The sequence below is a fragment of the Phalacrocorax aristotelis genome, chromosome Z (genome assembly GCF_949628215.1).
Source record: "Phalacrocorax aristotelis chromosome Z, bGulAri2.1, whole genome shotgun sequence".
NCBI lineage: Eukaryota > Metazoa > Chordata > Aves > Suliformes > Phalacrocoracidae > Phalacrocorax > Phalacrocorax aristotelis.
Window position 1 is genome coordinate 53,009,163 of NC_134311.1, and position 26,026 is coordinate 53,035,188.

The following is a 26,026-nucleotide window of genomic DNA, read 5'->3' on the forward strand; positions in this document are numbered from 1 at the left end:
TGATAAGTCACAGTTAGTTGGAAGACTTTCAGAAAACAGCCATTCCAAAAGAGCAGCCACCCCCTCAGTATAAATCATTATGGAGTTACTGAATTCAAGGGCTCGGTGCTGATTTACACCAGCCACAGGTATGACTTTCTATACACCACACCTTCCAAAACTTCATTTGAGTCCTTAAGGTCCTGTCATGACACAACCACCATATTTTTCACCACAGTACATACGAAGCAGACACCAGGACATCGGCCACAGAGAGGCCATGACCAAAAACGATTATGGAACCTACACAGCCATACATCCTTCCATCAGACATAAAGAGGAGAGGATTAATGTCAATGTAGTACACCAGAGAAGCAAATGAGGGTGGATGCTGCTGCCAGTGGTGTGACTCCATGGAAAAAAAAAAAACCACGCCCCCCCCAAAAACCAACCACAAAACTCTGGCAGGTGTAAAGTAAGCAAAAAGAAATACTTCCCACAGACCATGCAAAATTAAACTGCCAAATTCATTGATTGCTACAAAGAGACAAAAAGTTTGGAAAGCTTATGGAAAGGTTAGCTCAATTCACAGAGTGCAGGTCTGCTGCTGGTAACTGAAACAATGGTTCAGAGGCAATCAATCGCTCAGGACACCTTTGAATGCTGCAGGAGCATGACGATTTTGGACATAAGAAGTACGATCACTCTGCTATTTCTGTTTCTTTTCCTGCTCCTCTAGCATCAGTTACTGTCCTGTTTCAGGGAGAGGGAAGCAGCTCAGTGCAGTTGGTCTGCTCCAGCAGGGCCACATTAACGCCTGTGTGTGCAGTCTATCTGCTACCGGAGCAAGGGAACAAGGAAGCGAGAGAAACAACAAAACCTCAGTGTAAATTAACAGATGTTTTTTTCTGGAAATTATTGCATATTATAGTAATCCTTAGGGCAGCCCAGAAACACTGGATATGAAAAGAAAAATTTATCTGGAGTAGTTTTAAATGAAGTAACAAGGCGTGAGGAGTTTGAAAGTAAATAAGGAAGCAAGTCTGCAAAGGGCTTCACTACATGTTTTGGATGCAGGAGTAGTTCCCACACGTATTTCAGAAAGAAGTGGACAGCAAAGACTCACTGGGAGCCTGTGGAAAAAAATCACGGACAGCGTTTCTGAGAATAAGAGAGAGAAAAGATAATTCTGTGGCTGGGGCAAAGATGATTTTTGATTCCTATGAGGGAGCCAGGTGGTGAGCACCAAAGATGGCAGGCACCTCAAGTGACTCTTTGTACAGCTTTGAGACATACACAGGAGCAGAAAGGTGATCCTGAACCATGAGACTTCTGACAAGCTTGCAATACTGTACAGGAAGAGCCCTGTGTTGCCACTACACTACAAACCTTCCAGAAAACAGCCACTGTCTTGTAAACACCTACCTTCTGATGCCTAGCTTCCTTCCCAGCAGCAACCCATACCTCTTGGGTGCCTGCCCTGAGGCAAGGTGGTCCTGGATGCCCCAGTGGGTGCACTTACCTCTTGCTTTTGACTCCGAGTAGGAGGGGATGTCTTCAGAGGTCAGGATTTGGGGGAGGCATGTGGGAGCACCAACCCCCTGCCCCAGGTAGGAAGTAGGTGGGTAGTAGGAGCACATGCGGTACTGGGAGCTGACGGCGTGGCGGCTCTCCATGCCCTTCACCTGTGAGAGAGAGAAGCGCAACAGCATCCTGTGAGAGCTGAGCCCCAGCACTGCACGGGCAGCCCACTGCCCCACACGCACACGGCTTTGAAGGAGGTCACGGTGGTGGATGGGCAGCAAAATCCTGACATGCTGGCCTTGGGTTTTTGCTCACAGCATGCCCACACTCCTCAGCCACAAGTGAGCTGGTGTGGTGCGGGATGTGACCTAGCAGCAGCAGCACCAGCATACCTATGGCTGGTTCATCTTACCTCAGGTGAAGCTGCATCTGCTACACAAACATGCACCCTTTGCTGCAATAGAGCTTCCTGGCAAGTACCCTGCTTACAGCACAGATGACACCATGGGAAGCTTTCCAGACCCCTTCAACTGCATGCACTTGGCCAGTGTCAGAGGTGAAGTGTCCATCCACTCCCTACACCTCCCCAGAGACTAACATGTCTCAGACTGGTGGTAATTGCTCTGTCAGGGACCTACAGAGTGGCTAAGGAGGACAGTCCTACTGACTCACTCACTCGGGACATGCTCCATGGCATCTGAGCAGTGACACATGCACACAAACACAATGCTTTTCTTACAACCCAGTAAGATGGAAAAATATTTTCCTCGTTTACCCAGAGAAACCAAGGTGTGGACAGACTACATGGGAAGCCTGTAGTGGAGCCACAGCTGGACACCAGCCAGCAGGCCTGCTGTGTCAGCATAGTGTCCACCAGACAACCCTGTCTCCCTCCCACAGCCTCCAGCAAAGCACTCAGAAATCAAAGTTTACCTTACTGCAATGCCCTGAAATCATCCAAACTGATCTCCTCAGAGAGGCAGTCATGTTTTTTAAATTTTTTGTTTTATGAAAGAACTACCATCTAGTATTATTGTTCCAAAGCCCTACAATTTAACATGGCTACAGTGCTCCAAAAAGCACAGCCAAACACTTCACAAGATTAGGATTTTCAACAGGAAAGGTCTGCTGGGCAGAACGACTGTAGGGTGGAAAGCTTCTGGCCAGAGAAAAAGTACATTTTGTACCAGGTATAAAGGCAGCAGTGCTAAGAGTAATGCACGTCCAGCTATGTCATTAGATGTCGTCTTCGCAAGCAGAAGTGCCTGACAGCCTTTTCAGTCACGCCTCACCTCGGTTAGAGGTGAGCGGAGCTCTGCTTGCTCCACTGCGGTTCCCGTGAGTCCCAGCCAGCTGTGTGTGAAGCCCTGCTCCTCAGACCTTCCCATGCTGTGAATCTCAGACCCAGAGAGCAACAGAGGCAGGGGGTGAAACTGCTGTCCCAGATGGCTGCCCCACACCAGCAGACCCCCAGGGTCTGGTCCTGGCAGAAGAACCCACCGGCACCTCCTACCAAAGCAGCCAGAATGCAGTCACCCCTTGTTTTCCAGGGGTCCCCTTAATAATTGAATATTCATTTTAGTATGTCTGGCTGGAAACAACATGGCCTGAGCCACATAAAATCCTGCTGGTGCTCTCTGAGACAGGGGACAACATCCCGCTTTCCATGTGAAGCCAGGTTTGCAGCAAGATTAAGTGTCAAGAAAGAGTGGTGGCTGTTTACAGAAAGCAAAGTGCACCCCTGCCCAACTTCTGACAGCAGCACAGTCGCGCATATTTGCACATGCACTGAGGGATCGCATTTTGTCTGTGAAAGTAAGAGTTCTTCTATTATAAATTAAAGCAATACTTAAAAGGCGATTGTTCTACCATCTGTACCGTATGCATACAGAAGTTCAACATGCACTGAAGTTTCATCCATGATAAATAGTAAATTCTCCTAAAAAAAATTTACATGTTACCTCAAGGAAGCCTCAACTCAAATGAGTCACGATATCCCCTCTGCTGTTCTGAAAAAGGGCAGTCTCCTCTTGGAAACAGATTATCTGTGCTTTACACACAACCTCTCTCAATAAAACCCAGGCTGCCTCTGCCCTGAAATTATGGATTGGCAATACTAATTCCCCAAAAGCTCAGTCCAAAGGCCTTCTTGAATCTGCACACCCACGAAGCTCAACAGATCTAGAACTACTGGGGAAAAAAAGTTAGCAAACTCCTCTCTGCCTGCTGTTTTGCACACACCAACTTCCCTCGGTAAGGTACGGCTGTGGGCAGCATCCGCAGTCCTCACTTCTCCATCTCTCCCTTCTGCAACTGCATGTGTGCACGTGTACCACAGAGAAAAGGACGCCTGCAGGAGACAGCATTATTTCAGCTGTAACAAAATGGAGGGATCACTCACTGGCACTGAAACCATCACACACATGTTTCCTCTCCCTGTAAAGGGAATACAGTGACCTGTTTCCTTTCATACCTTTTGTTAGGGTTTTTCTCCATTTCTTAAAAAAACAACTCACCTAAAATCTCTGGATGCAATGAATTATTACTACTATTATTATTAGTGTGTGGTAGCTGGCTAGCAACAGACATGTTTTATAATCTTATTACCCACGCCAAGTCTATGAACCACAGTTCGACCGACAGCCAGAGGCTTGGCTCTGCAAAGAATATGCTGTGTATTAACCGCTGAAGAAAATCTAAAAGCTTTTGGGTTTGTTTTATTAAACTGTTTAGAATAAACTCCGCAGTAAATCTGAACCATAAGGTTTCCTTTTTATAGTGCTTAGCAATCCTATTTTACAGTAACAATAAAAAACAACCAGTCATAAAAATTCTTGACCTTAGCACTGCATTAAAAAGGGGGCTTAGGAGATCATTACCCCATGAGAAGGGGCATTTGCTCTGTATTAACTCCTGCAGCTCTGGAGAGTCCTTGCACATTTTTAGGTACCAGAAAGGGAGATAAACACAGTCCTGGGGAAACCCTGGAATATTGAGATTATTTCTAACCTGGGGCAGTCCAGCCTTCCAAATGCTGCAGCCAGGTGCCAGGTTTGAGATCCTTCCCTTGGTCCTGTCCTGGGGGAATGCTGGGGTCATGCAGGGATCACAAGAAAAGGAGATACCTGGCCCTCTGGTGTCTCCTGCCTCCCTCGCCCCTTCCAGCCCCACAGTGAGGCCAGAACAGGCAAGGGCTGTGGAAGGGAAGGGCACACACTTGCTCTTCGCAGAGCGCAAGTTGAGCTCCTGAGTTGAACACCCGAGTTGCACACTTGCAGCGCACCCCCTTCCAGCCACACATTGTTCGTGCCCTGCCCCAGATGCAGGATCAATTTGCCAAGTACCTCACTGACTTCACTGAGAGACACAGATCATCGGAGAAGCACATTTGGCCTATTTATGGGTTCCCCTAAATTGTACAATACAGTGCACACTCAGTAACTTTTTAAAGGATGTACAGCAAGCAACAGTGGGATCCTTGTAACTCATGAACAAACAAATATGGCTTGATTGAAAGACCGTGGATGCAGTGGAACTTCTTCCCCTGTTCCCTTGTAAAGCCAGTGTGGGGAATCAAGAGACAGCTACAGCTCATCCACAAAAAGGCAAGTTGGAAGCAGGATTTTTCTGCCACTGAGCACAACAGTCAGTGCTGCCCTACAGCAGTGCCCAGATGTGACAGAGTATGTAGCAAAAGCCAGAGAAGCATAAAGAAAATGCTCTTGTGTCAGGTCAGACCATTCCTGTAAAAAAGCTTTCTCAACAGCTGGTAGGAGAGCAAGGTAAAGCCCAGCTCCTACATCCAAGCTGCAGGCAGCATCTAAATAACCTCTACACATCATCTTCAATGGAAGAAGAGCCGAGGACAGGAGGTGGCCAGACCAGAGACAGAAAAGAGGCTAGGCAGGTGTAAGTGGTGGCTAACGTCTCCTTCCAGCCTTAAAGACTAGAAAATGGTCCAGCCTTGCCCAGATGCTTTATTCAGACAAAACATCACCTGGGTTAATTCTTTTATTTGCAATAGCTGCCAGCCACAACCTCCTTGCAAGCAAGCCAGCGTTACTCTTAGCAGCACCTTCACATTTTGCAGTTGATCTTGACTATGGGGCTTATTTCCAAGAGGGCAAGTAGGAGGAGGTCACAGATGCTAATCCCGGGTGACAAGGGGTGCAAAAAATTCAGAGCAACACAAGAGATCAAAGTACTACCTTTTGGCCCTGCCACTGCTGTGCCACGTGATCTCCGCCAAACCACTTCACCCAGGCTTTCCATCTTTCTATCTCACCCATCACTCACTAACAGCTGCCTTAAAACAAAACCAGTAATTATGGAAATATCAGAGAAACTCCATTAAAAGTCTTAACACAGCCTCCTCCTTCTGCCTTGATCTTAAAAATAAAGCCAACTTTAGGGGGGCATAAAATTGTATTTTGCATTTATGTGTCACTGTCTGCAAACTACAGAATTGACAGGTCAGTTTTTGGCATGAGGTGACAGGCGTCTGCTGGGCACTGGAGTAGAAATCCACACATCAAGAACCTCCACTCTGTCACCTGCGGGCTGTGTGACTATGGGCAAGTTATTTAACACTTCCCTGCCTCAGTTTCCCTGGCTGTAACCAGGGTTGCAGCTACTCTCCCACCTTGCAATGCTATGGCCTATGAGCTGTCCCCTCACAACTACTGCTGCCATTGTGCTGCCCAAGGTGGCTTTGTTTCATTCCTAAAACCAGCTAAGCATATTTTCCAACACAAGGAAAACCAAGCCTCTGATACTCTGGCTTTACTTACTTTGATTCTAGCACAGAAAATACAGGAGACATCTATATCTGTCCCTCCTTGATAGACAAATTTAATTAACCTTTGCTATTCTGTTCCAACCTATTCTTTCAGACAAAGGCAGTGACCCATAAACAATATGTTACCATCAGAATCTCAACTGCGGTGACACCTAGAGATATAGCCCTATCAGCAGTATCGGAAAATAAACCGCTTAGATTAGCTCCTCCAAGAAATATGGATTGCATTCATGTCACACATGAGCTGTCAGAAACATTAGGATACTTTTAGCATAAATCTGTAGTGTGAAGGGTATATTATGAATACAGTATATAATACACTGCTTACACATAAAATGGGGATTGTGTTGGGTGTCTTGCACAAAGTGTATATATTTACACACACACACACTTTACACCTTCTTCTGGACAGTTAGACTGCACATTTCTGAAAGACGGCCAGGCTTATTGGAGGAAAAACTGTGCCAGAAGCTAGAAACAGGTTGTAGAAGTTGAAAAGAGCAATATTTTCTACTAGCAAGCAGCTATTCTTAAGAGTTCGAGCTGCCTGCTGCCTTATCACAACTACACTTTTCTCAATTTAGTAAAAGACAGTTTTATATGTTTGCTACTTTTAAAGAAATCCTTAAAAACCAGTCTCCTACCTCAGCAATCCTAAATATTTCACTTCCAAAGAGTAAACATAATTACCATATCAGAAAATTAGTTAAAATATCTCAGTCTGACTCTCACCAACACTTATTTCAGGTTTTTGCTCTAAACTGGTTTAAGGAAACAACAAAAAAAGTTGAAGTTTTGGAAGTGAGAATACTGATTTGCCAAGCCACATTTAAAAAAAAAAAAAAAGAACAAGAGGAAAAAACCCACCTCAGAGCATGAAACAGAAATTACATTAAATTGTGAAATTTGCCCAAAACCTCCTAGCCAGCCTTAATCTTTCTCCAAAGCAGGATCCCTGGAGTTACCAGAATAACAAAGAAAACTCAGCCACTGGTCCCCAGGCATGACGGGTGCATCTTGTGGATTTTTAATGGTTCCTACAGCCCGTAGCTAGCGTAGCTGTAGGAATCAGAATACTTCTAAACATTTTTTAGGGATGATGCTAACTCACAAGGAATCCCGATTAACCTTATGCTGTGAGTCACACACCAGCAGTTTCATTGCCAGCTTGGAGAATTAACCTGATCAGACTCAGACGTGTCCATCCATGTTTTACTTTTGTTGTGGTAGAAATGACTGCAGTCATCCCATCATTTTCCAGTTGCTCTTCCTGAGCAGGTGGCAGTGACACCAGTTTCAGAAGCACTAACTTCCACTGTATACCAACATGCTCTGACTGGCAGTTGGTGAACTCATTTAACTGTTAATTGGATTGATTGCACATAAATTTCTATTGTATTGAACAATTATGAGAGCTTCAAGTGAGGGTCCAGACACTCACACAGAACTAGAGTGAAAGGATATGCACAGTAACTACCACATCTGCTACGTTTCCTCTCTGACCTAAGCTTGCCTTTTCTACCAGGTGCAACACCAGACATACCTGATTATGTGCCTTAGAGCTGGCAAAAGCAGCAGAATATAAATGACTGAAAGGTCTTGACCAAAACTATAATCTTCATTATGCTTATCAAATCATGATGGATATAGCTTCTGGGATAATTATATACAAATGAACAAAACCTACACAGAAATATCTAAAAAAAAAAATCGCACCTGTATGAATCCACTCAAGTACGCGAGCCTCTGCAAAGAACAAAGACTAATGAAATCTGACATTAATCTACATTAAAGATTCAGTGATTCAGTTTATTTGCCAAGGCTCAATGATGCATTAATCCTCATCCCATCCCACACACACTCACACGTTTCCTCCCTGGCTTTTCTCCCTTGCTCCCTAAATTCTGCAACAGCAGGCAGCTGGGCTGCTCAAGGCCTTGTCTGCATCTAGAAGTAATTTTAATTTAAGTATGCAGTTCTCCTTGTGTGGTTACAGTTATTCCACGACAAGCAAGCCTCCACCAACAGAGTCTGGGAACGGCAGGGATCTTGTCCACACTGCTTAAACTAGGATACCTTCCAGAGAGCACACGGGTGGCTTATAACAACGAAGAAACCCTCCGGTGTGCTCACAGCTTAGCAAGCTACCCTGATTTGGTCACAGCAGGAATTGCACACCTAACATTCTGGAAAAGAAGGAAGAATCAAAAACCTTGATCAAAACAGTTATAACACTACCAGTCACATGAGCAGACCCCATGCAATGCTACAGGCTTGGGGAAGAGTGGCTGGAGAGCTGCCTGGAGGAAAAGGACCTGGGGGTGTTGGTTGGACAGCCGGCTGAACATGAGCCAGCAGTGTGCTCAGGCAGCCAAGAAGGCCAACAGCATCCTGGCTTGTATCAGGAACAGTGTGGCCAGCAGGAGCAGGGCAGTGATCGTGCCCCGGTACTCGGCACTGATGAGGCCGCACCTTGAAGACTGTGTTCAGTTTTGGGCCCCTCACTACAAGAAGGACATCGAGGTGCTGGAGTGTGTCCAGAGAAGGGCAACAAAGTTGGTGAAGGGTCTAGAGAGCAGGTCTTATGAGGAGCGGCTGAGGGAATGGGGTTGTTTAGTTTGGAGAAGAGGAGGCTGAGGGGAGACCTTATCGCTCTCTACAGCTACCTGAAAGGAGGTTGTAGTGATGTGCGTGTTGGTCTCTTCTCCCTGGTAACAAGTGATAGGACAACACGAAATGGCCTCAAGCTGCGCCAGGGGAAGTTTAGGTTGGATATTAGGAAAACTTCTTCACGGAAAGGGTTCAGGCATTGGAACAGGCTGCCCAGGGAAGTGGTTGAGTCTCCATCCCTGGAGGTATTTAAAAGAAGGGTAGACGTGGTGCTTGAGGATATGGTTAGTGGTGGACTTGGCAGTGATAGGTTAGTGGTTGGACTGAATGATCTTAAGGGTCTTTTCCAACCTTAATGATTCTGTGATTCTATGATTCATTCTGGAAGACTGGTTAAGAAAGCCTGTGCAAGTAAAAAGTAAACCCAGTCAGTACAGGCAGTCCAGCAAACATCCCTGTGTAGATACAACTATGTGTTTCCTCTGGAGAGAAACAGCCTGCACAGGTTCACCAGCAAAAACCCCTGAAGGTGTAAGCAAGGTCCACTTCCTCTTTGTGGATCATGCTTTGAAACTCTCCTGTAACTCCTTACCGTGCTTGACAGAGAAACTCACTCATCCTTCTCCATTTAACACTGTATTTTGGTGATCTTCCCTTGCTGGTAATCTTCCATGGGCAGAACCGATGTTTAACCATGTGCAGCTGCTGAGAGCTTGTTCCGCTTCCAGGAAACCATATTCAATGCCACACAGTGTTTTACAACCTTGGCATCGCTGTACCCACTGCCATCAAGCATTATTTAGCCTAGCTCTCACTGTAAAACTTTTTATTATTATTTGTGCAATGTTATGCTGTCATAACAGTATGCAAACCCCATGATTCGTAACTCTTCCAGCAATAACAATCCTCGCAGATCAGCCTCTGAGAAACAGCTTGTAACTTATACAACACTGACCTTGAACTACACTCTGTCCTACTGAACAGGAGAGGTGGGTCCTGGTTTTAGACCATTTAGAAGCTGGGGGTGTCACTTCTGCAGGCAGAAAGTCTCTCTGCACAGACATCTCACCAGAACAGCACTGAGAGATCCCAAAAGGTCTGGCCAGGACAAATAAAAATCTTAGGTGAGGTAAAACCCTAAGTTCACATGGAGGTGAATGGAACCATGTGATACATCCTACAACATGGGAATGAACACCTAGTGCTTGGAGCCTGCTGGCGGAAGGAAAACAGTCCTTTCTGACAACAACCACCTCTTTCTTCCTTAATCACCTCTTCAGTATCTCATTAATTTGAGCACCACTTAAGCAGAAGTTAGTTACAGATTCTGCAGGGCCCCAACAGAAAAATGAATGGAAAACATACTATTGCTTTTATTTCTTTAAGGGGTGTCAAAGGCCCCACAAGAAACAGGCAATCTCAGAGTGAGACAATGGACCCTCTAGGCCAAGACTTCTTACCCACAGAGTCTAGTTTCAGATACGGTACATGACAAAAGAACCAAGAGCACATCATCTCCACTCCAGGGTTTAACATATTTTAACACACCCTCATGTATCTGTTCCTCGAACACCATGTGCTAGAATAGTCAACACCTGTAATTTACTTTTATTTTTCCCAAGGAAGTAAAATCACAGAAGCTTCTACTGGCTGGAGGAATGGTGAAGTGTGGAACTAGCAGCCTGCAAGAACATTATTTTCACAACATAAATGTTGCTGCCCTTCGTTTGTGTTGTGATAGTGTATCCAAGCACCAGCTATGCAGTAGGCTCTTACAAGCCAGGTACTGCAAAAGCTTCAGAAAAAGCAATTTTCTGAAATACTCTGCTATGACATGCCAGGTTAACCTAATCAATGAAAATGAAAAAGCTAAAAAACCATTGGCATCTCACCTCATTACCATGCACAAAATCCCACCCCCAGCTTGCCTTGACTAATTCTTCCCCTGATGTGGTGATCAAATTCAGCAGCTAGAGAGGATGCTATCAACTAGCCTATCTGAAAAGGCGTACCTCCATGTACTTGAAGGTGATTGTGGTGAAGCCTGTCAACACACTGAGAGAAGAAAGCTCTCATGGTATGGGCTCACATGGCAGAAGGGAGGGAGGCAGCTCTTTTCCCCATACAGCTGTACTCAGGGCGAACAGTACTAAATGGAGACTGGTGTAGAGCCATGATCTTACAATTTATGGACCTGCCAACTGTTGCCCCAGGAGGTCCCTGCATTTTCAGAAGGACCTTCCCATTAAAAAAAGTGTCTAATGATAGGAAAGGCTCACTGAAGGTGATATGGACTGCTACAGTAATTGTAATCACCCTGGTCTTAGTTCCACCTCCTCGGTATCAGAAGTTAAAATGCCCTTTCAGAGTTGGTCCCTGTGCCAGAATTGCTAGAGGAATTCTGTCAGCAAAGGGGATGACCCATTTGCTCCCTTCAGAAAGGAGGTTATGGTGGACATTTAATCTTTTGTTGAGCGGTTTCACAACAGAGCCTTTGCAGAAGGCAGCCTGCCCTCTCTTGATGCTCCATAGAAGAGGTCTGTCCTCTCTTGCCCACGGACAAGGGACACGGGCCTGTGCAGACACAGAGGGTGCAGCCTCCAGAGTTTAATCTCAGGCAGAAAAGCACCACTGCAGCCCCAGGACTGAATCGCCTCTGAGCCACTGAAATGGCTCTGCTTACTTTGCCAAGAATTCCCTGCCTTGGCAGATTTTCCCTTTTTCCAGTTTCTGACCAGTACTGAGTTGGAGGCTACAATTATCAAGTCCTAGACTGAGAGGGCTCAGCTAGCTTAATACCCTAACTAATGAAATACACAGAGCTCTGGTGTGAACCTCTTAGGCACAGACTGTAACTTGAGTTACCCAAGTCAAAATTGCAAGCCCTGGAGCTGATACTGCCAGAACACACAATTAGCAACACACCCTGTCACTGCCAGCTGACTGCCACCAACCCACTGCACAACAGCACGGTCTCCTGGGTCTCTTCAGTGCCTTGGATGTGAAAGATGGAAGAGGAAAGAACAGCTTCCTGAAGATCAAAGCCCCACAGAAATGACACCTGAAGCTCCCAGGATGCTATGTTAGGTAATTTGGACTCTTTCTGGAAAACAGTCCATAATCTACCATGATGTAAATCAGAAGATAAAATTAAGTGGGTGCCTTTTACCCATGCTTGTGGTAATCCACCTGTATCATTGCTTTAATTGTTCTGCATCATAACCACCCATTTCAGCTAACTTTCCTAACATGGGTCCTGGAATCTGGTTCTGGTTTTGCACTGCCATGAAATCAGCAGATAGAAGGTCAGAATCAGGCCCAAGAAGCAGCTTACTGTCCACCTCACCCTTCTGTGTAACACCTTTATAACATCATACCTGCCACTGTTTTCCCGACTGGCTTGGCATGTATGTTGCTGGGAGGCTTCGAAGGCTGTTTTTCATGGCCGACCCTACAATCGTACCCCCTGTCTCACTTGAGGAAGGCTCACTGGCCACTGCCATTTGGTACTGGGAGTAGTTGTACAGGTTGTTATAGTAAGGATACAGGGACGGCTGGTAAAAACTGCTGTAGTAGGTGGAGTCCACAACCAAATCAGACGTGCTCTCCAAGTGCCCTCTGCTGGGGATGGAAGGGATGTCCTGAATGAGCATCCGTCCCTCTGGAAAAGAAAAAAACAAGCCATTATGAAACAAGAGGCTCCATGAAGACCTTTACCTTTCACCTTCTTATGAGCTATTACTTCTCCTGAAGGCTGGGCTCAGGGTAACAAATAGGAAGAGATAAGAGCTGAAAGGGAAACATGGCTGGAGGTTTGGTGGAAACCCTAGTGGACAGACATTCACTCAAAGCTCAAGACCACCTACAGACACCGCAGACTGCAAAACAGGACACAAAACCAGCTGCAGGTTAAGACAGTGTTCTGAGTCCTCAAGCACCACTAGTTGATCTGATGGTGACTTACACCATCTAACAATGCAGCCTGCTATTATTTTAAAACTGTAATAGCGTGCCAAGTTTCTCTTAGCCTCCTGGAAGCAGAAAGACTCTAGGTACAGGATGACACCATTATCCTGCAGGTAAGAGGACACTTTCTGAGTGTGACTCTAAACAGGCAAACAGCCACAGGCCAAGAGAAAGCTGCAGCAGGGAAAGCACCACCCGATCAGCCAAGGTGTCCTCAAGTACTAACTCTGAGCACGGAGGCCCTCAATCCCTGCCCAACCTCCTAATGCAAATTTAATGCATGTTTACCTATGAAATCACAGAGCAGAACAAGCTCCTACACCACTGGCAAAAGAGGAGGAGAAGGGGATTGTTCATGACTTGCTATCTGCACTCTTGGGTACCTCCAGACCAGAGGCCAGCTGGCTGCACTCCCTGCAGGGTGCCCCCACAAAGGTCTGCCTCCCCTGTTATTCCCGAAGACGGGGGACTTCTCAGAAGCTGTTTTAGGGTCCCGTTTTCCTCAGTCCAGTGTCAACTGGCGCCTTGCAACACTTGGAAGGATGAAAAAGGAAGGTGCTCTTCAGTACTGTTTCACAGCCAAGTTCTCTTTGACACACAGCAAACAACTGCCACAAACTTAGAAAGCCTAACTACACAGTGAATATACATTTACATATTAAACAAGGGAGCAACCGTAACCCTCATCATCAATGCAGTTCTGGTTCTCGCTTGCATCCCTGTAACCCTTGCCTTGCACCGAACTTTAGGATGTTTGCAGCACAATGGTCCCTTCTGCAAGAAGCTCCTGCTCTTCCCATGATGTTGTCTAACTCCACTGTGGAGCAAAAAAGAATGTGGCTCTCAAGGGCTACCAGTATGGAGGTGACGCAGTATGGACAATAGGTACATACGAAATAAACAGCTCTAAGACTAGACACGTCAGGCAGGCGCTGCCTGGTTTGTTTTGTGCCTGTCTGTTGGTATGTCTGTACCTTGGTTACTGACCTGCCTCTCATGGTCACAGTAACACCTTCCACTGTACTGTGTATTAGCTGCACACTAGATCCAGTGATCGGTTTTGCCAGTTATTGCCATTTACAATGCAATTCTGTTTCGTCAGCTGTAATGAAAGCACTCTGCAATCATGGATAGTTTCCTTCCAGGTCACTAAATTATACAGTGCCCCCATTCAACTCTTGCTGACATTTTGTTGACATCAGCGAACTATACCCATTTATTAGCAAACAGAGCATTTTATGCTTCCTGCATCTGATTTTTCTGCCCCTCAGCCCTCTGCATGCAAGAACCTAGCCAGCTGGCCTTTTTCATTGGGAGTACCTCTCAAATTTGCAAACAGAACAGAGGGGTCTGCAATGCTACAAAAGACCCTTCACAGTTTTTGGTCTTTCAATATTTTAATGGAGTTTTAATATTGCTATTATTCTGCTTCTGGGCAGGCCTCTCTTCAAAGTCCTTTTGTCCATGCCTTTGACAAAATCAGAACGTAGCCCACTGGCACTGAAAAGCCAACAATTCTGTTAAATCACAGCCTGAGCTTGACTCTCCTCCCCAAACCTAGCTCCCAAGTAATGCTGCAGTCCAATTGTTCTGCTTTTCATGCTGAAAATTAGAAGCCAAAAGCAAAATCCTCCAACACATTCCCTGCTGGGATACAGATTTCACATGAGACAGAGATATGCAAGGCAGCCAGCCACTTAACTTCTGTCAGGGCTATGCTACGCCACACAGATGTGCAATTTCTTCTGAAACATTAGCAGCGTATTTCCACTTGCAGTGCATTGTAAGAAGGTATAATACTTTTTGCTGAGAATACTAGCACTAGGAATATGGGGCCCCTTTACACCCACACAGGAAGAGTGAGCCACAGTGAGATGTCAGCAACTAAAAGGAAGGAGGGTAGAAAGTAGCAGGCTTTGCTACAACCTTTGGAAAGGTCTCACGCATTACACTTCCCAATATGTGATGGGCTAGACTAGAACAGTGACCTGCTGGCAGTCATCCCCAAAGTCATACAAGCATCCTTGATGTCTCTGTTATATTAAGGTGGCTGGTAGCGCTACAGCTTCTTCCTGAAGGAAGAGCAGTGGTGGCAGTCTTCTGCTGCATTAAGTAAGAGAAAAAAATATGCTTTTTGCCCCTTCTTCTCTTTTCTACCCTCTATGTGTGGTTTGAGCTACCATCATTTGCCATTGGAGGCATAAAAGGGTTGACTTGCTGCCACTCATCTTTGTTTATCTAGCTGTACAACAGTTGCCAGCAGTTCAGTGCTCAGGGCTGTTACGAATCCACCAGAACCTCCTCTGCTTTCCTTCTGCTGTCCCTCCACTCTCCAATAGCCTCTACAGTACTATCAGCTGCCCTCTTAGGACTCAGTGTAGAGCCAGTCACCTGCTCATTCACCCACCCATGCACCCACATACATAAATCCCCAGACGTCAATAGCCCTGGCAACCATTCTGAGCTACAGCTGCACCACAGGGATGTGTACCAGTTGATTAGTAGAAAAAGCAGGAGCCACAGCAAAGGGGAAAGTTTGAGTGAAGGGACAGACACACCCAACTCCATACAGAGTGAGGAGTCCTGTGATAGTGCTGGAAAGATGGCCCGTAGAATTAATTTTCCGTAAATCCCAAGCCACATCACACTCCTGAAGATGGACTGGCAACATCTGGCAAAGACCAGGAGAAAGCTGCCACACGCTTCAACTCACACCTTCCCCCGAATTTTGGAGATGAGTTTTTCTTTGATGTCATGCCTTGGGACAAGTTTGCTTTTTTTTCTGCAGCAGCTGGAGGCGATTCAGTGCTTCACCCAGGAGAAGGGAGACATCTCATACAAGACATAGCTTCATGCCATCTGGACTGTGGGCGGATGTTGGGTCAGACCAGGTCAAAGCATCCCAGGGGTTACTCTAAACTTCTCACAGTCCTGAACTGGTCAGCTTGAGGGAAGGGTGCTTCTGGAGATCTGAGTTCTTGCAGGTCCTCAGCAACACTGGCAGGCACCGGGTCAAGGGCAGATCTGCGGTCCAGCTCTACCCTGTCTGAATCAAGTAATTTCCTAGTGCTAATGCATACATCATACATATACAACATGTATAGAACATACACAACTGTAAATATATTAAAGGGAAAGAGTTTTGCTATTAATGGAGAAAGCCCTGAACATCTTGACTTTTTTCTGGGCAATGAAAGCTCAGGAAGGAAAGCAGGTCAGACCAGCTGGTACCTACATGAGGTACCTTCAAAGAAGTGCTGAGTCCCAAGGGGAGCAGAATTAAAGGCCAAAGAACCTTGCTAAACTGCCTTAGGGTTTAAAGAAAGCACTCAGAGATCTGCCTAGAGAAAATTTCATGTTTATGATATGCTCAGGGGAGTTTTCGCCCTATCCATGCCTGTTCTCTCCAGCTGAAGTCTGCTAGCCAGCTGGCAGGCAAGCACACTGCTTCTGGGCTGCAGCATTCTCAGGCATGGCCACTGTTTGCTGAATAGGGAAGATCTATTGGAAGCAATGGCTGTAGCTAAACTTTAACTGGGGTTCCTCTGGTCAGCCTTTGGCCTGTACCTGTAATTCTCAATTCCCACCTAGTGGCTGAACCTTCCCACAGCCTCGCCTCCAACCGCTCAACATGCCCTCCTCAAGGGAGGCTGTCAGCCTGTGGCTGCATTTGCTGCCAGCAAGGAGAGAATACCAAGGTTAAGAAATCAGCTTTCAGCTTTCCTCCCCCCCCAAAATGTAATTTAACACAGCTGAATGGCTCTGCTGGCCAAGAGAGGGTCTTCCGCTGCCTCAGAGCTTGCCACACTACAACACCTGCACATGAGGGGCAGCCCTGAAGTCCACTGCTCTATGGGCAGCAATTTTTAAGGAATTAAGCTCTCAACAAGGCAACTGCTGCTGTGCCATTAGACTCCCACTCTGCCTCTCCACCTGCCCTTTACAACAAGAGGGCTGCTGCAGGAGCCGGGCTCACGCCTTGGCTGTCTTCACCCTCTACATGGAAAAACTGGGAAGGGCTCCTGGGTCTTTCCCCTGCCACTAGCCACAAATTTGAACATTTTGCAAGTTGCAAACAGGACACAATTAAAAACATGGGACTGAACCTGTACAAGAAGGAACAGAAAATAGAGTGCAAATAAAAAAAAAAGAGTGGTTAAAATTTTCACTCAGTTTTCGGAACACCAAATCTACAACATAGGGCTGTCAGAGGCTCTCCATGTGTGAGCAACGCTGTTGCACTGAGTCAACAGTATCCCTTCATGCAGTTCTGCCCTTGGATCTCTAAGCTCTTTTCTATGTCTCTACTAATTCCTGTAGAGAACCGATGCTACTTTTTTTGCACTATGTACACAGTGTGAAATACGGCCCACTCTTTCATAGAAGATCAATATGATGCACAATAAATACTGTTATTGATCTTGCAGTGTTGTAGACGACTCTCCAGCTCTATGGCATATTAGTAGTAGTTAACCAGTAATTCATTTCAGGACGCTGGGATTTTCCTTTAAGGAAGGTGAGTTCTCAGGGTCAGTTACACATATGGGTCTTACACATTCAGTAACCTATGAGGGGCTCCTGCCTTCATTTAGCAGAGCATGGTGAAAAACAGTGGTCCAGTCCTCAGTTAATGTAAATCAGTCTCAGACCATTTACTTCAATAAAGCTATGGCGATTTACACGAATTGCGGATATGCATGGCAAAATCAACGCAGAAGCCAGCATATAGATCATTCTTTCCCTTCTTACTTTTTGGGAGGAGAGAGAGAAATGTAAGGGAATTTACAGGAATTTTTATCATCATCTCTGTCTCACAGATGCAAACATGTTCTTAAGCATATACACTGAGAAATGCAAACACTGAAGTTCTGTCTGCAACATTCACTCATTCTGCACCTATGGATGGGGTATTTTCTATTCCTATTGGTACTGTTAAGGGCCAGTTATACATCTTACTACACACTGATAACAGTAATTCAAACACGCCTGGCCAAGCCTCTGAAGCTGAGGTCAAATGGCACAGAGTCCATACCATTAAACCTTCTCAGCACCTAAAACAGGGTGGTAGCACCAAATTGCCTACTGGTAATGGTTACTGGACCACATTTAGGAATCTGGGGGAGAATATTAGTCAGTTTGGAAAGGACGGACACCAGGAACTGTCTTAAAAATCAGGATAACACATACAGTCATGTTTCAATGTCTGGGAACATGCAGTGGCATGGTTCAATTTACTTATGTGGCCATAACAGCTGATTAGTCTCCATCTGTTTGTATATTTCCGAAAAGGGATTCTGTATATGCAGTGTGGCAAGAGAATTTCACTGCCTGCATTTATTGACATGAGTTCTTATATACACCTATGGTTAGCAGTTTCTATTTCTGTGTGTCTACAAAGACTCTACACATACACAGACATGCCACTGAAAACGCAGAAGAAATGTGACTACTCAAATAACACATTTACTCAAGGAGCAGGTAGGCACAGCTATTGCCCAGTGAGCAGAGTTCAGCCTCTAGTAGTTTACATTTCCTGTAGTCTACAGATCAGAGTGACTGTTTTCACCACTGCAGTGTTAGTATCTTCCTGCAAGCCAGCCTCTGCAACAGGAGACAGCTATGCCATTAAAATGCCAAAAATTAATTACTCAGTCAGGAAACACTTGCCTTCAGACCTCAAAAGAGTCTTGGATCCGCACCTGACCAATTTCCCCTTGCTCAGTATATAAAGCATCAGTACAATCCTATTAACTGGTTTGGCAATATTAAGTGTTGCAACGTGTTAGTTCATAGCCAACTTTGAGGTTGGACAATAGCCTTGAACGAGGCTGGTGTGAAATCACTCCCTAACATCATAATCAGAAATGCTGGAACAATATGTTTCTCCCACCAGACAATCATGACAGAGCTATTTCAGATGTCAAAGAAAGCTGGTGCTATTACTTCCTGCTGAGACACTCTGCCTCCCAAGGAACAAAACTCGCACACTTGCTCTGCCTTTGAGAGGAGTATTTCTGTTCTCTTCCCATTAGAAGTTGCAGATTGTCTTCAGTTCCAGCGTTGAACTTTTAGCTTGCTATAAAGTTAATGTGCTAGACAACGTTCATTCCAGGCAAGGCTGTGGGGCTGTGTATTTTCTGCCACCCCCCAAAAAAGGCCATTATCTGTAATTACCCATTACCATGCATAATTATTTCTTCTACTCTGGTCTATGGCCCCCAGGACTTTATGCTTTTACAGCTCACTGCATTATCTTATCAAATTTGTTAAGGAAGCTTTTTTGACCTTTTGAGCACTTGTCACAGCACATACAAAAGCAGGCAGTAAATTGTCTAAGCATGTAGTGTGTGATTTATTATTTTTACCCTGCATGGTGATACCATACAAAATATCGCACGCTAAACCTTCCCTATTCCCACTCCCTGCTCTATCTAAAATGAGAAGAGGAAAGGAAACCTCTTTAGTAAGAAAAGGAAGGGAAAAGGAAAAGGCTCGAGTCTCTCCATGGAAATTTGAGGAACTCAACAGCAACACATGGCTAAGCCTGAACATCAGGCTCTGGAGAACGTCCCAGCACTTTCCTCCCCCATGCTACCTTTTCTCTTTCTCCTCTCTCTCCCCAGAGTCTGATTGCACCATTTCGGCTTCTTTTCACACCTGTGTAATTCTGCTGACCCCTACACTTTAACACAGAAGACTGTTTACTGCTCCATTCAGTAAGGAGAGAGGGGGCTTTAAACACCACCCCCACCCCACCCTAATTTACAGCTTCTGTCAATGCAGTACAGGTTTCTATGAGACAAATCTGGTCCAATATGAGAGTCACAGGGTTGTCCTTTATGGACATTGGTGTGAGTGCAAAAAGGACCAGGTTTTCATCTCCACTGCTCTCAAAGCTCCCAGTGATGGATCAGACACTGACCTGCACCCCAGTACCATTTGCTTCAGCTAACAGTCTCACCACACTATGAGTCCATGCTCTACATCCCTCTTCTTTGTAAGGAGGCTGGAATCAGACCCTACAGAAAAGCAGTGCTGTCAAAAAAACAACAGAGCTGGCTCCCTCCATCCTGATTTTTTTATTTCCCCTTAAACCTCTTTTTATCAATATAGTCCAGAGGGTGCTTTATCTTAAAACCTCTCTTTCAGGTGCTTGTATATATAAAACTCTCAACCCACATCTCTATCTGAAAAGAGATACTTAAGAAATTATTGTGTAGGATATTCTAGTAAAAAATGGTTTTGATGCTTTTGAACCATGTGATTAAATAAACTTCCCAAGTACACGAAAATCTGAAATACTTTTCTGCCACCATGACAAATAAAAGGAAATGTCAAGGATCAGTACTCACTTTGGACTAAAAGTGCACAGTATAAACTACTGTAGTACAAGGTTTGCAGAATCAGGTCTTTCAGATCTGTCAGTTAAACCCTTCTCCCTAAAAGAGTGAAAAAACAGGGACCCTGGAATCCTGAAAGCATCCCTGAATTCAGGCCCTAAGAGATGGCTCCCTGAGCCTCTCCTGTGAAGACAAAACCCTTTTCCACATTTCTCCACAGTTCGCGGACCTCTGGCCCGTCGCTCTGTGCTGCCTCTCAGTCAGCAGGGAGGTGGAGACCTTAACGGCAGTACAAGGAAGAGAAAACCATCCTGCGTTCAAGATGAGCCAGCAAACACAGGCGAAGAGCAGGGTCCACAGAGCAGCAGGGGAGCTTGCACGCATACCCTGCCTTGGAGCCCGGTTTCTGAGACATTCAGAGCTGTCCTACTCTCATTCACCTATGGAAAACCACCTCTGCAGCATTCCCAATTATTTTGACCAGAAATCTTTCAAGAAAAGCACTTTTTTTTCCTCCCTCCCTCAATTGCCAACAGTGCTACAACCCCACCTCAAGCTCCAAACACCAAATCCAATAGCCCTTTTTCCTCCTTGTTTGGGATTGCCTGGCCAAACAGCCCTGGATGCCCAGCTGTGTCCTGACAAACACCTGACAAATCTGTTATCAGCCATATCAGACACATGGACTAAAAGCAGCTGTGCCTCCAGGCTAAAGAGAATAAATCAGAGCCAAAACAGCTTATTGTCACTGTAGTCCATAGGCACCTCTCCAACCATACCCGGGGAACACAGTTGCTCAGCAGATGTATCCCTTTCTTCTCACAGCAGAAATACACAATCTGGAAAAAAAGAAGGAAAAAAAAATGCACAGTCCAACAACTCTGAGCCTCTTGCAGGCTCCTGGCCTCTTCCCCAGAGCTGAAGTGCACACCGACTGATCTACCCCATCTCCTTATCAAGGCTATACCTCACCCAGACACTTACCACGTGGCAACTTCTACCATGCTTTTCACCCCCTCCCACCACCCCAAGACAAAATGATCAGTCATTGCACCTGTCCTGCAGCAGCTCTCTGACAGCTTGGCAGAGTCAGGATGTCCCGCAACACCCCCCTCCAGACGAAGCTGCTGGACCATGAGTTCAGCCGGCATTATCGTCAAGGAGCAGGCATAATGGCAGCAGTGTCTGCATGCACAGGGCTTTATCTGTGAAGACGTCAACGGTTGCACTCTCCTGCTTCTCAAGGTTTAGTCGACTGCGAGAACAATGCTCACTTTCACCACGAAGGAATGAGTATTACTTTTTTCTTCCCTCTAGAAATAATGCTGGTGTCATCATTCGAGCAAAGTGGAATAAGCTTTTCCAGTTCCACCTATAAAGGGCTAAACCAGACCCAAGTGGAACAGCACCTCTTACCAAGAACATCTGCCAGAAAGAAGAACTCTAGGATAGAAGTTAAGCAGCAAGGACAGTACATTTCAAGAAAATCTGGGAGATCCTAGAATTTAGGCTGTTACCACCTTGCTTGAGCCCTGCAGTGGACGCACCCAACACACAAGCTTTTCATGGGATTTTGCACCCACATGATGCTTCTGTTCACAATGTCAAAACTCATCCCATGAAATGATACAGAAAACTTCATCTTGAGCTGGTCTAGTCTGGCAAAGGCACAAGTGATTCAGAACATGCGGATTAATCAACTCTTAGATGAGGGGGTCACTAAAGGGCAAAATAAACTGCCATCTCTCACCTCAGGATGTGTTTTCTAGTCTTTTAATCATCCCTGCGTCTCCTCCCTGAGCTCTCCCAAGTTCAAGCTGAGGTGTGCTGGTTCAGACCATGACTATATCCCCACCACCAGCTATTAAGAGAAAGCTAGGAAACAGTACAAACAGGGCAAACAAATGCGATACCTCCCTCACCCCTTCTCCCAGCCTCCCATAATTTTTGGCTCAGTGTTGCTCCTGAGCCTGGTGTGGTACGCTTATTTAACAACCACCAACAATCTCCTTTCCAATATCAACAGAGAGCCCACCTTCCTGTATGTACAATGTCACCAGCGAAGGAATCCCACCAGTCGCACAGGCACTTCACTGGTTTCAGGCACAGAAGACACCAAGCCTCCTTCCCATCATCACAGGTCTGTCTGAAAGAGCTGTACCAGTCCTTGGTCATCCTCTTCCACCAGGAACCACTAACATTCAGCATAGTACCTCAGGGACAGACTCCTCCGTTTTTCACTTCTGGTATGGGTGGCTCCTGCTTGCATGTGACCAACTGGCTAGCCAAGCCCTCCCGCAGTGCATTTCTGTCTCCTCCACTGATTGCCAGTCCATGCACCTTTCCATCACCTGCCAAGACAAGCTGTGGTGATTCCAGGCTTACTTCCAAGATACCAGTGGGAAGACCACGCAGCTTACAGCCAAGTGCAGGTCCCTGTACACTTCTCCAAAAACACCACCGCACTAGATTCCCCACTCAGACCTACATTTTTAGACTGATAGGATCATCCTTCTTAAAACCATGTAACACATATAATACTGATTTTCTGTCAATTAAATTGCCTAACCAAGATGTCAGCAGATACAAAAATCAAATGCTTTGCAGAATTTGATTCCATCAATATGTCACTTTGTCAAGCAATTTTCTAACAATAAAAGATTACTAACTTGACAGAGTCTTTTATCCATAAACGTCTGTAATTCCACATTGCGTGAGCATCCTTTAACAGCTGCATTTCTCCCCCTCCTGCACACTTCAGGCTGCTGTGGACTGTTCTGCTGTTTTCACAAAAAGTGATGTCAGGCTGATGGATTTGTAGCCACCCATCCTACCACACTTCCTTTTCTTAAGCACTGGCATGATATCAGCCTTCTTCCAGGACTTAGGAATTTCTCAGTGTTAGAAGACTTCCTGGAAATCAGCATTAATGGACAAGAGAGATCCTCAGCCAAGTTTTCTGTTTTTTTTTTTTTAAAAGAAGTTTTTGTTTGGCTTTTTGTTTGTTTTTGTTTGTTTGTTTTTTTAAATACTGCATGCAAGTAATGCAATCCTGCTGATTTCATTTAATGCTGGAAATGAAAACAGAATGTGATCATCTCCATATACAGCAATATCATCTGCCTTTCTTCAAAGCAAAGATGATAAAAAATTGTTGAGCATTTCTTCCTCTCTTCCATGTGTAGAATTATTATCCCATAATGGGTCAAGTGACTGTTAACTCTCTGTGTGTGCCTTCCTAAATACAACTTTAAAAACCTCCCAAATTGAAGATTTTTAGTTAATTTTAAACTTAACACAAAACAATTTTTTTTCCAAAGGGAAATGTGATCTAGGAGGAAAAAAAAACGAGGGAGGAATCCCAGCCAGAAGACATACACACAGCCCCAGTCCAGCTCCAGCTAAGAGGAGCTGAAATACCACCTATTTCAGTATAACTGGAGAGGGCACATTTCGTTCACATTTAGTGTACACTTAATAAAAATGATCTGCTGCAAACATTTAGCACGCAACTTAAAAATCCTCCTAATACAGCTGAAGAAATAAAACCTACAGAAAATAATTTTTATTTCCACACTTAATGCAAGCTCCTGGCCCTCAATAAGATGTCTGCAGCAGCAAATCCCTCTTTCAACATCTTCTGCTACTGACCAGAGCAGAGTAGTTGATCTTTGTATGATCTGGGGGGCAATGCCTGGTCTTTCGTATAGCGATGGTATTCAAATCTTTATCAGCAAAAAAGAACGGCTTTAATAAAGAAATCATTCAAAAATCCTTAAACAGGGCTTTGATTCTGTGAAGATGCTAGGCACTATTTTCATGCACGTTTGTTCATGCTGAACTAAGACAGCAGGATTATTTATATTTCTAAAATTATTAACATCCATGACAGCTAACAGGATCAGGACCAATAAAATTAGTGCTTCAGAGAACCAGGGGCATGAGAAAAAAGTGCCACTTTCAATCTTCAGTATAACAGCTCGGAGTATGACTAGTATGTGTGCATACATATGTATACATGTTATTATTCATCTTGAGATACCTGATTTGAGAAAAAAATCTACTATCATTTAACTTGTTGCATTCAGACATCCAATGTGCTACTAAAGTGTGTAACAGGAACAAAGCTTAAAATCCACACAACTTTAACAAACATAGAAGAAAAAATTAAAAGAGGAAGGAAATTAGGAAAGAAAACCAGATTTCTAGACAGTGATGGAAAACAGCTCAGACACCTGCAGGCTCAAAGAAACAATTTGAGAGGAGGAGAAAGAAACTCCGTGCAGATTAAATGTAAAGGGATTTAAGCCATTAACAAGAGATCAAAGAGAACCTTGGAAGGGAGGGAAGGCTTTACAAGTGTCTGAGATAGGAGACCTTGGAGGAAATATGACTGGGATAAAATCATTATAGCTCACACTAAAAATAATAAAGGGAGTAGGACAATGGCTGGAATTAGCTGGAGTCCATGCTTGGCTATAAGCTATATGATGACAGAAACCCAAAAGGTTTCTGAAAAAGACCAACTAGAAATAACAGGACAGCTTTTTCACTCTGTCTGCCTAATACGTGATGGAAAAACTAATAATCAGGAATGATAAAGAATCACTGTAGACACCCACTGGGCCTGGGCAAGTGAACAAAAATCACATGTATGTGCATCACTTTTGTATACCATTGCCAGTGTTGCATGGATGCAACAGCAACTGCACTCACAAAATCTGCTTCCATGCAAATGCAAATTGGTCACCAATGAATTTTGTTCATGCAAAAACTCACAGACAGAAATGCACAGTGACTGGAACTACAGTGGCTTACATCAGCTGAGGTTCAGTTGTGCCCATGACTATAGGCATCCAAGTTAGCAAATGGCAGACTACGCTGTAAGCAATAGAAATAGTAAAGAGTAGAGACAGGAATGGAAAAAAAAATCATAAAATAATTAGGCATCCAATCTCATTGCGAAGGAAGAGAAGCTCAGTGCTTAACTGACTCTATGCAAGTTCTTCAAGAGAACATAGGACAGAAGTACAGTAAAAATGTTTGTACTTAAGTGACTGAGCTATCCACAACTCTGATTAAACAAATACTCAAACTCAGGAGAAAGAAGCATTCCTATAGAAGAAACCTTCAAAACTGCATTTTGATCCCCATGTCATTAAATGACTAATCTACTGAAAATGGAAAATGGGCCAACAGGCTGAATTAGGAAGTCAGTTGATAAATAACGCAAATCAAAGCAGTCTTCAAGGTGTAAGAAAGCACATGAAAAAAAGAAAAGAAATCATGCCAGTGCTCAGTTAAGAAAGCATGCAGTACTCCCTCACTCCCCCCTTACATCTTCTCCAAAAGCAAAAAGAAAGCCCCACACATTCAGAGAAATCATAATAACTGTTTCAAGGACAGAAAGGAACAAGAGGTTAGCTGCAGATAGTGTAATAATGTGCCCACAGACAGAAAATTCTTAGCACATCATCTGCTCCTGCTCCATTCCTTATCTCAGTGTTCATAATGACAAATGGAAAGCACAAGCTGGCTCAGATAACCCTCTAAACGTGAATGTACAAATGCAAATGCTAGCGTGACAGAGGAAGAGCTTCCAAGGCACAAAGAACAATAGGGGCTGGTCAGTGGGAAAAGAAGCCCCTAGCATCTGGGTACCAGCATAGCATACACAGTAAAGTCTGTCAGCACACAGCAAACACTGCTCAGCAGGGACCTTGCTCTAACCAGTAGCTCTAAGTCTGAAAACCTCACCTGAAGCAAGGGAAATCAGATAGAAAGATGCTGCAAACACAGAAAGCCCTAG

General features: G+C 44.8%; 1 protein-coding gene across 1 annotated transcript in view; it reads right to left on the bottom strand.

Annotated features, from left to right (window-relative positions):
- Positions 1 to 26,026, bottom strand: part of DMRT1 (doublesex and mab-3 related transcription factor 1) — a 61,852-nt gene that overhangs the window by 25,716 nt on the left and 10,110 nt on the right. The window contains exons 3-4 of the mRNA XM_075078517.1: positions 12,289 to 12,572; positions 1,502 to 1,664 (exon numbers count right to left, since the gene is read on the bottom strand). Coding sequence (XP_074934618.1) covers positions 1,502 to 1,664; positions 12,289 to 12,572 — 447 coding nt within the window. The remainder of the gene's footprint in view (positions 1 to 1,501; positions 1,665 to 12,288; positions 12,573 to 26,026) is intronic.